At 42.2% G+C, this 15,368-nt stretch overlaps 1 protein-coding gene across 2 annotated transcripts in view; it reads left to right on the top strand.

The window, feature by feature from the left end:
- Window positions 1-15,368, top strand: part of CCDC178 (coiled-coil domain containing 178) — a 1,232,457-nt gene that overhangs the window by 479,923 nt on the left and 737,166 nt on the right. For both annotated transcript variants that reach the window (XM_086966951.1, XM_086966950.1), the window contains exon 15: window positions 11,093-11,254. In XM_086966951.1, the coding sequence (XP_086823077.1) occupies window positions 11,093-11,254 (162 nt within the window). The remainder of the gene's footprint in view (window positions 1-11,092; window positions 11,255-15,368) is intronic.

Here is a 15,368-nt window from a genome sequence, read left to right as displayed (position 1 = left end):
GTTTGGGAAAAAAAAATGTTCTAAACCAATGAAAAGTGTTATTTTTAGGTCATATGACCAAGCCTTCCATCTTTAGGAAACCAAAAGTAAAATGAACCAATGAAAAGTTTTATAAAGAAGTCACATGACCTGTTATGCGGCATAGGGCTACAAAAACCGTAGAAAATCCGTTGGCACGTGAGGCGGCGTCAGTAGCGGACCGATGTGCGAATAGGCCGAAGGCAGCACAACGCGCTGAGATCCGGATGGCACAGAGGTGGTGTCAAGCAAATTGCCGTACTGGTGTGGCCATCCTACAATGCTGCGCCGAAAGACGGCGTGTCCAGCTGAGTTCCGGTCACTCTTGCGGTACAGTGAGTCGAACGCGCCGAGATCCGGATGGCACCGAGGTTGTGTCCAGCAAGTTGCTGCACTGGTGTGGCCATCCTACAATGCTGTGCCGAAAGTCGGCGTGGGGTGCCCCGTTGGCTTATGAGGTGATGTCAGTAGTGGACCGATGTGTGAATAGGTCGGAACCAGCACAAGGCGCCAAGATCCGAATGGCAAGTCCTGGATATTGAGTGCCATAGTTGAGAGTTCTGAGCTGTGCTTGTAAGACTATCTGAAGCTTATTTGCACCTGCTGCAGTTTCACTGTTGCCCAAGGTGGTGTCCAGCAAATTGCTGCAGTGGTGTGGCCATCCTACAATGCTGCGCCGAAAGACGGCGTGTCCAGCTGAGTTCCGGTCACTCTTGCGGTACAGTGAGTCGAACGCGCCGAGATCCGGATGGCACCGAGGTTGTGTCCAGCAAGTTGCCGCACTGGTGTGGCCATCCTACAATGCTGCGCCGAAAGACGGCGTGTCCAGCTGAGTTCCGGTCACTCTTGCGGTACAGTGACTCGAACGCTCCGAGATCCGGATGGCACCGAGGTGGTGTCCAGCAAGTTGCCGCACTGGTGTGGCCATCCTACAATGCTGCGCCGAAAGTCAGTGTGGGGTGCCCCGTTGGCTTATGAGGTGATGTCAGTAGTGGACCGATGTGTGAATAGGTCGGAAGCAGCACAAGGCGCCCTGCACTGTTGAGCTTTTTTCAATGCCTGTTTTTTGTTGTTTCCCCTCCATCAAAAACAAAAAAAAATATATAAAACTGTGCAAAAATACAAAAAAATGTTTAGAAAAGCAGTGCTTGTAAGACTGTCTGAAGCTCCTTTGCACCTGCTGCAGCTTCACTATTGCCCTGGTGTGGACAAAGATCGCCCATGACTTAGGCTGATTGAGAGTTTGTAGAAAAATGGCTTCAGATTTTCCACATATTACTCTTCAACATTCTTCCTAAATGTAACAATGTGAGACTCACTAGAAGAACGGCTGTTTATCTTTCCTTTCAAAATGCTGCCAACAATATTTTCTGAATGGAAGACACCATCTTGTAGCATAAAGGGCCGAAAGGGGTTCTGGTCTGGCCGATTGTTGGTGAAGACATTTTGACTATATCTTGGACCTGCCCGGCCTCGCCCAAAATGGCGCCGGTATAAATGGGACTCGTAACTCCTTGCCCGCAAATGTATATCTAGAAAATGTTATTGTAAGTGGCCCTGTCTTATTTTAATTACAAAATGTACGTCCACCGATTCCGCAACTGTTAGACACCTTAGTTCTTGCAACCTAATGGCCCGCTCGTTACGTTCCTCTACAGTGTAAATGTCTCCTCATCATATACGATTTCAGTTTGCTCCGTGGCCGGCCCACGTGGTTATAGGCCCGTATTTGTATACTGATATTTTCACAATAAAGGTTTTTAAAACAAAACACCGTAGTAGTATTTACATTGGTAAAGTTTTTACTTTTAGTCACTGTTTTCGAATCAGTAAAAGGCAAGTGAAATAAAGCAGTCCAATTACATGACGGATAAAAGGTATAATATGTAGGAACGCAGTAAAGATAAATGGTCAAGGGCAGTTGTGTTTTTCATTTCTGCAACATAAAGTGATCGATAAGAATCTGATAATCAGGCGTATCGGCGACTAAGACAGCAGGCCGAGTCTCTCTTACTCAACGGCTCCGTCATGGAACGAAGAAACGCCCTTTTTCTCGAAAAAGGAATATATTTTACTTGCAGGACAGTTGTAAATTTTCCGGGAAAGTACATTAGCCTGGAATATTATAACATATGTTTGAAAAAAAAATAATGTTCGAAAAAAATAAAAAGCGTAATTTTTAGGTCATATGACCAAGCTTTTCATCATTAAATTAACAAAAGTAAAATGAACCAATGAAAAGTTTTATTAACAAGTCACATGACCTGTTATGCTTACGTTACGCGCTGCGCGCCGCGCCTCGGCTCACTTCCGGGTGCGCTAACGCGGCGTGTCATAAAACGCATTACGCGACAACGTAGGTCAAGAATATAGTCTAAATGTCTCCACCAACCAGCGTTCAGAACACAACCCCTTTCAGCAGTCCAAAAAGTTCTGTTAAATGACAACAGAGGGGACAGGCAACAAGAACCATCAGTCAAAGAGGGGAGGGCAAATTCTTCTCTTCCGGGTCATGTTGGGGCGCTACCGGAACTGATCGAATTGGTAGTCTATAGTGTTTCTGGATGTTTCAGACTAAAGCTGGCGTCAGCATGAGACCACTACCATCTCGTAGCTCCGTCGTGGCCATTCCACGAGCAATCATGGCAGCCGCTCCCCACCAGAAGCCTGCGGGAGTCGGAGGCCCCCAAGACTTTTGTAGAATCTTCACGGCTGAGGGGACGCTTTTCGAGAATGGGACCCAAGCCCTATCAGGGAAGCGTCCGAGTTCCAAGGTGTCCCAGGGCCATTTTAGTGGACCAGGCCCAAAACCGAAGAGCCGGCCGCCATTTTGAGAGTCCTGTGGCAGCCGCCTATCGCTGCACCGCAAGAGCGGGAGCAACTTAACTACATGGTGAGCGAGACGCTGTAGTCGCAAGAGCGGGCGGTAAACAGCTGAATGGCGGAAGAGGCACAGTGTAGCAAAAGCGGGCGGAATGGCAACTAAAACGGTAAAGGGGCGCCCCACTACAGCGTGTCTTCAGGTCAAACGGATTGTGGGACAAAGTCCAGAATAGAAGAGTCATCAAAAGGCAAAAAGTTCCGCCGGACCCCGGGAGCCGGCCGCCTATGTCGGGGGCGATCTCAGGCTACACCAGTGCTATAAGACTTGGGGAGGGGGTCGGAGCCAAGCGTCTTCTCCGAGTCCGTGTCATCACACCGCCCCTCGGGGGCCTCCGTCAAGCGGTTTAGGGAGGTACCATATAACATTGTTTTCAAATGCAGTCAGGTCCACAAACGACCCTCACTTACTTTGGAATAGTGAAGCTGCAGTAGGTGGAAATAAGCTTCAGACAGTCTTACAAGCACTGCTTTTGTAAACATTTTTTGTTTTTTTTGTATTTTTGCACAGTTTTATATATTTTTTTTGTTTTTGATGGAGGGGAAACAACAAAGCACAGGCATTGAAAAAGGCTCAAACTCAGAACTCTGAACTATGGCACCCAATATCCAGGACTTTCCATCCGGATCTTGGCGCCTTGTGCTGCTTCCGACCTATTCACACATCGGTCCACTACTGACATCATCTTATAAACCAACGTTATGTAAATAGTTATTTAATAAAATGTTTTACCCTGTTTCTTTGCTGGTGTGTTGTCTATATTTTTAATATTTGCATAGGGTTTGTCGTTATTTTGGGCGGGGTGGGTGACGGAGCCGAGCTGTCTTGCAGCCCTCATGGTGTGGAGCTCAGTTCATCTCACTATTTTCGTATTTCTCATGAAGGGTTGTTTATAATATTTCTATTTTAGCGAGGTCAAAAAGAGATCCAATTAGTGGCCTACTGATTTTGCTCGATTACTTTTATTTTTTTACACGATTTTTCACGATCTGCAAAGACTAAACAGAGTATTGCGACTTTGTGCTTGTTTGTAAATAGAGAATGAACCAAAGAGAATCAATTGAAAAACAGTAAATGCTTGGATAATAATCAATCAAATGGAGAGACAAGCAGGCAGGACGGATTACAACGGGGGTAAAGGCCTGCGTTAACTACTCTTCACTATCTGCAAAGAGAGAGTACTACTAAGAGAAAAGAGGGGAGGGGGGCAGCGTTCAAAGCACATCAGCGTGCATAAATACGAAAATGTTTTTATCTATCACGTACTTTACATTTTAAAGCTTTTCATATTTGCTATTAAAAAACCAATGAAATTCACAGAAAAAACCATAGGTTATAGTGGATATATAGTTAGGAATTAGCATTTACAAAACCTTATTTTACTCGCATAAAACCATTGAAATTCCATATATAGTTAGAAGCGCTAACTATATATCGCGCACCCGCAATCCACTGCTGATGATGTCACATATTACATCATTCATGACATGGTCAGTGACATCACTGATGACATCACTGATGACATCTCAAATGACATCACTGATGACATCACTGATGACAACTCAAATGACATCACTGATGACATCTCAAATGACATCACTGATGACATCACTGATGACAACTCAAATGACATCACTGATGACATCTCATTTGTCATCACTGATCACATCACTCATGTGATAATACAATGAACCTCTTCAGACTCTAATATAACCTTACATACACTCAGTATAAACAGACACTCACAGACTGTCACTCATCCATGGAGTTACTCACACACCTAGTCAGTCATGCAAAGAATCAATCACACCTCCATTTTCTCAACTATACAGTTATACACATCTTACTTATTCAAACATATAATAACACATATTTACTCTCTTATATAATCCCTGATACAAGCTCACAGTGATTGATACAGCCACTCACACATTCACTGGCTCTTATGTTCAGTTATTTATATATGTCAACTCTCACATGTATTGTGTTTTACATACGTACTTACTTGCGCATGTAGCAATGAGAAATCCATTCACTCACCAACACACCCATGCACAGTCAACCGCCCATATAGCTGTTTCCACATGCACTCTTGAACTCATACTCCTAGTGAATCAACTGCTTGCACATCTATGCACAGAGTCACGCACCTCCCAGCCACCCACACACACACTCAGCCTCCCATTCAAATACTTGGGCAACCAATCAATAACCCATATGGCCACTCTTATAGCTACTGATCAACACATGCAGCAGCTTACACAACAACAAACATACTGATGCACAAATTAAGACAGTTTAGTCACTAACCCATGCACTCAGTGAGACACATTTAATCACTCTTTCATACAGTCAGTCATGCACCTACTAAATTCTTCATCCAGACACTTATACATCCACTCATTCTTCAATATGTAAAGCATATTTAAACTTTACAGACACATACAATCACTGGATGCTGTGATCAGTGATGTCATCAGTGATGTCATTTGAGATGTCATCAGTGATGTCATCAGTGATGTCACTGACCATGTCATGAATGATGTAATATGTGACATCATCAGCAGTGGATTGCGGGTGCGCGATATATAGTTAGCGCTTCTAACTATATATGGAATTTCAATGGTTTTATGCGAGTAAAATAAGGTTTTGTAAATGCTAATTCCTAACTATATATCCACTATAACCTATGGTTTTTTCTGTGAATATATATATATATATCCACAAAAAGTTCCAAAAGATTGCTACTTTTTGACTGGTTTGCACATGAAAAGTTTTGTGGTGATCCATCAGGCGGGGGCTAAGAAAAAGTGGGTGTTCCTAAACACATTTCCCCATTCATTTTCCTTAGGAACTTTAGAGACAGCCCAAACCGCTGAACGGATTTGTACCAAGTGAGGTAGAAAGCTAGATCTTGGTCCAGGAAAAGTACTTTTTGTGATTTGTTGTAATTCCATTTAGTATTTTTGGAAAATTAAGGTAAAAAAAAATGTGCATATATCACAATGCGTGAGGATTCGCAGAGCTGACAAATCTATTCTCATCCAGGTGGCAGCAATCTAGGGACTCTGGATCAGTCCACAGTCCTAACAAAAACCGCAAAAAAAAGACATTTGGGACTTTTGACACAAATTTGCGGAGAACTTTCTGGGGCCTATAATTGAATAAAGGGGAGAGGAGCATGTGGCCCCCCTCCCTGGGCTAGGAGAGGGCACCAGCGACTCCATTCCTGGGGCTATGTTTAAGGTGAAGGGTAGGGGCCACTCGAGGTATGATACCCCTAAACCGATCCCAGGATGCTTGTTTCCACTCCAGGAAAGACCTGACCTGGCAGCTTGGGCTGGACAGATCCCATCGGGAACAAGGTCAAGACTGATTTGCATATGGCTGGATTCAAACTGGAATGGCAATAGGAGCAAAAAACTATGGATTCAGGCTCAGATCTCTGTACTGGGGTGAATGTTTGACATTGCACAGCATTCTGTCCATCAATTGTTCTATTTTCAGAAAGCAGGGAGCAGGCAGAGACTGCAGGTCATTGAGGCTCCTCCTGCGGTCTCCAACATAAGACACTGGGTGCCTTGGGTGGGCTCCAGGGCACCCAGGAGCAGGAGGCCAGGCCACATTGAATTTTGGCCAGGCCTCTGGGGGATGGCATCCCATGGACTGAAAACAGCTCAGGGAAGGGTGCCGCTTGGCCCCTCTCTCCCATTAAATGTTATCTGGTCCTCGGGGGATGTGGTCACCAGGGCCGAAATAGGCCCAGGAGGGGGGTTGCGTAGCCCCCTCCACCATTGAAGTTTGACTAGTCTGTTCTGGCCCTGATGCTCATTTTACGTAAATTAAACTTCAGCAGGAAGCACCTGGTAATATAAACATAGCCAGTGCCCCAGCTGAAGCTTAACTTCTGTAAATGACAAATGATCCTTAGTTTCTGGGCTTGGCGAAGGCAAAGCAAGTGTGTTTTCTCTGCAAGTTCACTGTTGCTTGACCATGAAATACCTTGAGAAAATAAGAGGCATTTGGCAAAACAGGAACAGTTTCTTGCCGGAGCACAGACCCAGACATAGGGTTTGAGGACTGCCTCAATTTACAATCGGTCGAACATAGACTTTTATACAGTTTTTCGAATGTAATGAAATGTGTCTGGCGATCCTCTTTTGGTAAGGAATGTGTACCTCTGTCTTTGGAGCCATAAATTAGTGTATTGGATGAGGAATACAAATAGGTCTCGACCTTGTGTTGACACAATGTGGCCATTGGGTAACGTTTCCAGACATCTGGCATAGGGAGCTCGTGATCACTGCGTGTTCTGTGTGTACTGGGCATTGATTGGCTGTGTTCCTAACTCCATGTGCCATCCATCTGACTTCATGGTGTTTTGGGAATGAATGCACCCCTCCGGTCATGTGTGCTTTATTGGGGCCAATCTCCCTGGACCATTGTGGTGTTGCTGCGTCTATCAGTGGGATCGATGTGGGATTTCCTGTTCGTGCATTTGTATGCTGGCTAAGTGGTACCACATCTGTGATCTGCCAATCAGTAACCTCGGGTCTGGATCTCAGGGCCTGCCTAACCACGTATTTCTGAGTCAGAGTTGATGTGGAGTTCACAACGGACTAATTAGTCGATAAAGATATGATTTTGTTTTTATACATGAATGTATAGTTATTCATATTGACAATGACTTTCTCAATATTAATACCACATTGAAAAATTATCTGAAATCTTTGGTGAAGGTGAATGCATTGTTGGTCTATCAGAGTGAAATCTGTAGTAACTTTGATGAGTCGGTTCTTTCTTGGCCTCCCTGGTGGGAGCAGAGTCCATGGTTCTCTCTTTAAATGACTACCAGTTTTCAAATGTGCAAAATCACCTGAAGCTCCACTCATTTGGCCCCACCCCATCCAGTTTAGTAATATGTAAGAGTCCTTCCATCTTTTACCAGGATGATGGATACCCTACCAAAAGACCGCCTAGCGTGATTCCTGCCGATTTTGGTGATGCCTTCTTGATGCCAAAGAATATGCACTTGCCCCCAAACAAAGATGTACTTGCTTGATATAGCTAAGTGGAAGTACCCTTATTTGGTGGTAATTCACCACTTTGTAGTCTCTTCTTCGGTATAGGAGGATTCATTTTATCATCACGGAGTTCTGGATGAAGAAGCACAAGGAACAGTCACATTGTCAAAATGCACACAAGGTCACTGGAGACATTTCCTTGTGGTCCATTTTGCTGCAGAAGTGTGGAATACCCACCAGACATTTACCAAAGGAGAAAGCAATTAATAATTGACCAATAGAAAGTACTCCTGTTGGGTAGACATTTTGTGCAAAGCTGTGGACTTTTGTTAGATAAAGGGGCAGGTGAAGGTTCAGTTTTGATGCAGTCGCTCTCACAGCTACTGATACACCCATACAGACACTCAAACATCTACTCACACACCCATTCTGCCACTCTAACATCTACTTCTAGACCCAGTCACTCACACACTCATGATCCATAGGGCCCGATTCACAGAATGAATTTAAGACTTAATCCTAAATTTACTACTATTTTGGTATTCACAGAATGCACTTACTACTTTTGGTATTCACAGAATGCACTTACTACTTTTGGCATTCACAGAATGAACTTACTACTTTTGGTATTCACAGAAGTTAGGATTTTGTCTTAAGTTTGTCTTAAGACAGACTTAAGACAGACTTAAGACAAACTTAAGACAGACTTAAGACAGACTTAAGACAAAATCCTAACTTCTGTGAATACCAAAAGTAGTAAGTTCATTCTGTGAATACCAAAAGTAGTAAGTGCATTCTGTGAATGCCAAAAGTAGTAAGTGCATTCTGTGAATACCAAAATAGTAGTAAGTTTAGGATTGAGTCTTAAGTTCATTCTGTGAATCGGGCCCATAGTCACTCACAAACCTACACACACATCCACAAAACCACTCACACACCAACTCACTGACTTGTACAGCCACTCACAGACCCATACAGCCACTAACTCACCCACTGATCTATACAGCCACTCACACACCCACTCTCAAAGGTTACAGGTTACAGTTAGCAAAAACATCTAAGAAACCTTAGAATTTCAATAAAAACATCCAGACATTACAGGGTTCATTATTGTTAGGAAATAACATTTAAAAAATCATAAATATTCGTAGAAAAAAACTAAGGTTACAAGGATGGTATAGTTAGGAAATAGAATTTAAAAAAACATAGAAATTCACTGAAAAAAACAAAGGTTACAGTGATGTTATAGTTAGGCTCACATTTCACTCATACAAAATCACAGAAATTCAACAATTATAGTTACCTCAGCTAACTATAACTTACGCTCCCGCAATGCACTGCTTATCACATCACTCATGACATGGTCAGTGACATCACTGATGACCTTACAGAAACACTCACACGTTCACTCACACCACCATGCAACCTCTCATACACTAACTTACATACACACACAACCACTCACATACCCATTCACAGACTCATACAAGTGCTCACACATCCCTTTACCCTTTGTTTTTTTCAGGGAATATATATTTATGCATTTACTAACTATATATTTTGTGTCCATATAAACAGTCCATGAGCATTTCACAATGGCTTGCTCCAATGATATAACACATATTCTTTGTAGGCTTCAACACAAGTTATCTTCAGTTTTTATTAAAATTCAAAATTGTCACAGTCAACACATGTTTTATGTCTTCTGCCACTTCCTCAGGGCTGATAGATTCTTGACCAGTTTCATTCACCAATTCAGTGTGAGTTTCATTTTTGAATCTTGTCACCCTCTTATGCTTTGGTTTCTTGGTTCTTTGTAGAATATCTCACTGTGTATATCTAAGTGTCAAGCCTAATACAACCATTTCACCATTCAAATTCTCCGATATCTTTCCAAGTTGGCAGTTCTGCCTTTCTCTTCTTTACCTCAAACTCCCATGCTTCCAACATATATCTTTTTCATCAGTCCTTCAACGACCTCAGGAGTTGGGCATTACCAGATTCTACTGTTCCTCTTACTTACTCATTTCGAAAGCATGGGAGTTTTAGGTAAATGGATAATTGAGTATGTTGATAAAAATGAATTTAAAAATCTTGAGTTATGTTTAATGAAAGTATGCTTTATAAAATTATCATGGAATATGGGATTGATTCACTACTCTCCAAAACAATATGAATCAGTTCATGATCGAGAAACTTTCATGTATATGTCTGGTATCGGAAATGGCAGTAATCATTGGCGAGCACAACATGGTGTGACTGCTGTGTGGACATCATGTGGTAGAAAGGTGAAGGTGTGACCTATAGCCTTAGCTGTCCACAGTGAATCCTGGAAGCATAGACTATATTTCATTTGTTCATATTCTATGGTCATGGTAAACGTGATGATTGTAGTTCCCAATTTGCCAAAATAGCAAGTGCGTTGAAGCAGGTAATACGCTTGTATTAAGCGTGGTTCCCATTGCCCTCTATTACAGTTTGACATTTTAAGTTTGTAATTTTTTAATATATATGAGCCATGATTTATTTCTATGTTACAAAAATGTAAAGGGCACAATAATAATTCATTTAAAAACATCTGTGATAAATGGGATATATATTAGTTTTGTCGTCCTGGTCTTGATAAAGCGCTGGCACACAACCTGCATTTTATAATAAAGATAGCGATGCCTTGAAGGCCTCCTCTTCAATGATCAGCCTTCTTGGACCAGCCCCGTTCAGCCCCGTTCAGTCATGTGACTTTGTCAGCCCAGTGGTGTATTCATATCTTACCAAATGCTAGTAGCTGTTTCGGTGTATCCTTCCACATCCCATCAAGTGATTTCATTGAACTGATTGAGTGATACTTCACCGCTATAACCCTCTCTATCCACTCGTTCCATAGTTTTCTAATTCCATATGTGTTAGCACATTAAATACAGACTTATTGGCTTTACCAATGCTTGTTGTGTGAATTGGTAATCTGGTGAAATACAGGGGTCCGCTGTTTTTGGAAACTGATATGGCAAATCCTTACAGAATAAGTGTATTTAGCTTCATAAGATTTTTGATGGTTAAATATTTGTGTATTTGTTGGTGGTGAAAGTAAGATTCTTGCAGGTTGTTGTTGATATTCTCATTGATTCTTGTTATTTACATATTTTCTTTCTAAAAACATTGTAAAACATAGGTACGAAATTCTGCCATCTTAGCGGACTTGAAAAGCAAACAATTAGAGAGCAAAAGAAGACGACAAGAACTGGCAAGGATGATGGCAGACATTGAAAATCCTCTACAGGCATTGGAAACAAGCATTCATGAAATGAGGCAATCGCATACTGATCTAATGGAGGTATTTTCCGTTTGGGATATTTTAAAAGTACTTTGTATTTATTGCTATATATCTCTGCAAGCAATCTTCCTGAGATGGTAAGTAGTGTATCTGAATGTTGGTCATTAACACATACTGTAGTGAGAGGGGAAGTTACACAAGTACTAAGAGAAGGTGAGAGTTGCAATGGATTTGCCTGAGGTGGGTGATGTGACCCTGCTGTGGTCATTAACTCAACATCATTCCGCACATGGACAGGTATATGATGGGTCACACACACTATGTTCATGAGTGAGTAAGAAATTAAAGAGCATCTACAGATTCTACGTGCATAGTGCCTTAAACAAATATGACTAAATGCCTGATTACGATCTTGGTGCATGGGATCGTGCGTCACAAACGTGATTGGCCATCTTATCCGCTGTATGACGAGTTCGATAAGATAATATGGAATTGTAATTTGGTGGATGGGATATCTGTCACATTTAAGACGGAGTAACCCTGTCTGCCAAGATCATAATTAGGCACTGAGAACAAATATAGGCTGACTTTTAATGAACTTGTAATCATGATTTGTCTGCTGAAAGACGTTGGTTGGTTGAAATTCCTCATGATAGGGCCTTCAACTGATATATTCACCACTGTCAATTCAAGATGGGGGCTTTTGAAGCAAAATCGTACACACACACACACACACACCTATCAAACTCATCTGGCACGAACATCTGTGGAGTACCCCAGAGTTAAACATAGAGGGGACAAGGAGCTCTGTAAGGTGCAGCGTAAAGGCTCCGTAGTAAACTATGTAATACAAAACGAATGCAGTTCCTGGGGGGATTGAAGGACAGGAGGATCTAGGTCAAGAGAACTGCGACAACACATCTGGGGATCAGAAGTAAGAGCCCTCACACACCCATGTGGGTGTCATGCTTCATCTTCGGTACCGGAAAATTAAACCTTATCTACTTGTGGTTGGGCTTTTGGTCAGGGTGGCAGAGAAGGGTTTTGTTCCACAGCTATTGTGGGTTCTGCCATCACCTAAGGGGTCAGTAGCATACCGAAACTACGTCGGGTTTTAGATATCCCAAGGTATATTTTAGGCCTGGGTGGTAAATTCAATTCTGCTTGTGGAATTTGCGGAATTTGGGTAATTTCGCGTTTCACAGGGAACGCAAAATTGCCCAAAATTCTGCTTTCCGCGACTTTGCGAAAAAAACTTTTTGTTCTCGTTCTCAAAATGCGTGTTCACAAGATATTTCCCCCCGAGCATGCAAACAGCAATTGCGAAGAGGAAAAAAGCAACGCGAACAAGCAATACTGCGTGTTCGCTGAATTTCTGAGTGTTTGTGTAGATTTTTTACCGTTTCGCGGAGATTTGCATAACGCGATTCGGCAAATTCCACCCACCCCTAGTATATTTTACTGTGAGGATTTGATTGCATGATTGGGGTACATTTTTCTCATGTTATATATATTTTCCTCAACCACAAGTATATTAGGTTTCATTTTGCAGTCCATTTTCCAGTCCTGAGGAATTGCCCAAATCGATAGCGACACTTGAGACACTTGAGACAAGAAGCATGTTGACCTATATATACACTTTTTTAACCCTGGGTGGTGAACTCCGCTCTGTTCGCGGACAGTTCTTGTCGTCTTCTACCTCTCTGGTCGCTTTCTCTTCCAACTTTCCCCTCCCTCTCTTTCTCTCTCTTTTGAAGCCTTCCTATGCCTACTGCAATTAACCTCTGGGAGCTGAGGAAAGTGTCAGAGGCACAGTAGCGACTTGGGTTTTCAAGACTGCTGTCCAAGGGCTCCAGCCCACCGAGGTAATGCTTGATGGTATAAAAAAAGGCCTGTCAGCCCTAGAATTGACCACCTGGACTAGCATGTCTACGTTTTGGGTCATAGATGCTGATAGGATGGAGCATACCACTCTAATTTTGTGGTAATTGGTATGAGAAGTTAGAGGACCATTCCTTGTTGGTGGAAACAAATTCTACATACTTAAACTTTAATTTATTTTATTGTTTTCGATAGCACTAGTGGGTTTCCTTGTAGCCATTTTCCATGTGCTGTGGATGAGCGAATAAGCGAAAATTGAGGATTGCGTTAAGGTAAAAAAGTGCTGCTTATAAATTTAGAATAACCCTGCTAGATACTCATCTATGGCTAGTGTTCAGTGTTAAGTTTGGCAAACATTCTGCTGGCTTATCTAGTAGTGTGCTGATTGTGCTTCGGATGATATGTTCACAAAGTGTTTGTCATCCAATTTGATGCTGTTTGTGAGGCCATGGGTCTAACTCACATGCTCATCTGAAGAGTTTTGTTAGTAGTTCCCTACTGACTACTGTGTTATAGCGTCTTGCCTGGTGGACAGTGTTGCATAGTTTAGGGCCATGAGACCACTATTACAGACTTCATTAATGTCAGTCCAACGTGTAGAGTTTTTGCTGAATGAACGTTCCTATCTGGAGCACTTTCTAAAACCCTTTTGTGTATGCTTCTCCGACCATTTTTCCAGATCAAGTTGCGCACTGCGCAGAGCACTTAAAATTTGAGGAAATCCTCCATAGGGAGCAGGTGGAGTGTTTTCAGGCTGGTGAAAATGGCCACTTTACAATGTAGTGTTAGCCACTCTGCTTGATTATTTTATATGATGATCTTGTCCCATTTACACCATGTTGCAATAACCTAGCATCAACTATGTTAGTAGTATGGTGAGATCCTCGGTTTTTCTATAAGGAGGAACTGCAAGACGATGTAGATACATTTTAATTTACGCCATCTGATTTGTAGGTTTACATTTTTTCTTATTATATTTCCTGCATCTGTTTAGATATGATCTTTTACTTATCACCCCTGAGGCTCATTGGCTTTCTGTATGTCTGCATTTGAAAACAAGCATTGGCATAGCCAATAGGTCTCGCCTTTGGGACCTCATATGTGCTTAGCCAGAGCTGTTGGTTTTGCCAATGTCTGTAAATTATGTTGTAGAGCAGCGTGTCTGCTGTGCAGCATGTTGAAAAGTTATGATAAAAACATGTTAAAATGTTTTTTGTTCCCTTATATATAAACATCTATTGAGGGAAAGGTTTTACCATGCAGCGGTTGCCGAACTGGTCAACCACTTGTAATTAATACAATTCACTGTAGTTTTAAGCCAAATGTACACCCTGAAACGAAAATTTCTTAGATATACAGTACATATACACAAAATGGCCTGTCCATGACAGTTATTTACAACATACTGTGTTTTATTCAGTAAGTGCATGAATACAACATCCTGATGGAGAGGAAATGAACTGGTAGAGGCCCTTGATGGGGGAATGCGTCCACGTTTCGACCCGACGTGTGCGTTTCGGGTACTTTACTACCTCAGCTTGCGAGTCTTCTTCACGACAGAAGGGAGAAAAGGGCAAATTAGTCCTGGTGCCAGTGAAGGGCATCCCACAAAGCTATTCCCAAAGGTGAATAGTCCGCAAAAATGCTGTAAGAGGCATTGGGAAGCTCCACAGCAGTGGGATGTCCACAGGGGTATAGAAGACCCCAATCGATTAATATTAGCACCAGAATTAAATCAACACAGGAACAGTGATTAACCCAAGTTCCTTTGGGGAAGCTGCTCCGTCAAGTTCCAGAGGGCCCCTTGGAACTTGACGGAGCAGCTTCCCCGAACCCTGACGCGATCGCATTTCCACAGGAATTTGGATTAATCACTGTTCCTGTGTAGCTCCATTAACCACTGTACCTGTAGTTTAATTGCAGCTACCAGAACCTTTTAAGTTATGTTGTGATGATTCACACTGGTAAACGATCAGACTACACACAGCTCTCAGCAGCAAGTACATTAACCCACGAAGCTACCTTAGAATGTGGTCTGTCTCAACAAAAACATATACCAAAGCAGCATTACTACAGCATTCCCCTTCTTGACAATTTCTGTTTGGGGGGATGCACAATTTGCAAAAACAATTATGGTTCCTGCTATCAGAATTTTGGCTGACTGACGTTCTTTCATACCAAAAGACTCTGCTGTTTCTCATTGCTGCTGTCATCACAAATCTTTTGGTTTCTGGACCACACCTTTTCAGTTTTAATGTGTTAGATTCTGTAAAATAAAGGATTTAAAGCTGTG

Source organism: Lissotriton vulgaris, chromosome 4_1 (genome assembly GCF_964263255.1).
Source record: "Lissotriton vulgaris chromosome 4_1, aLisVul1.2, whole genome shotgun sequence".
NCBI classification, from domain to species: Eukaryota; Metazoa; Chordata; class Amphibia; order Caudata; family Salamandridae; genus Lissotriton; species Lissotriton vulgaris.
This window is presented reverse-complemented; position numbering and strand designations above follow the sequence as displayed.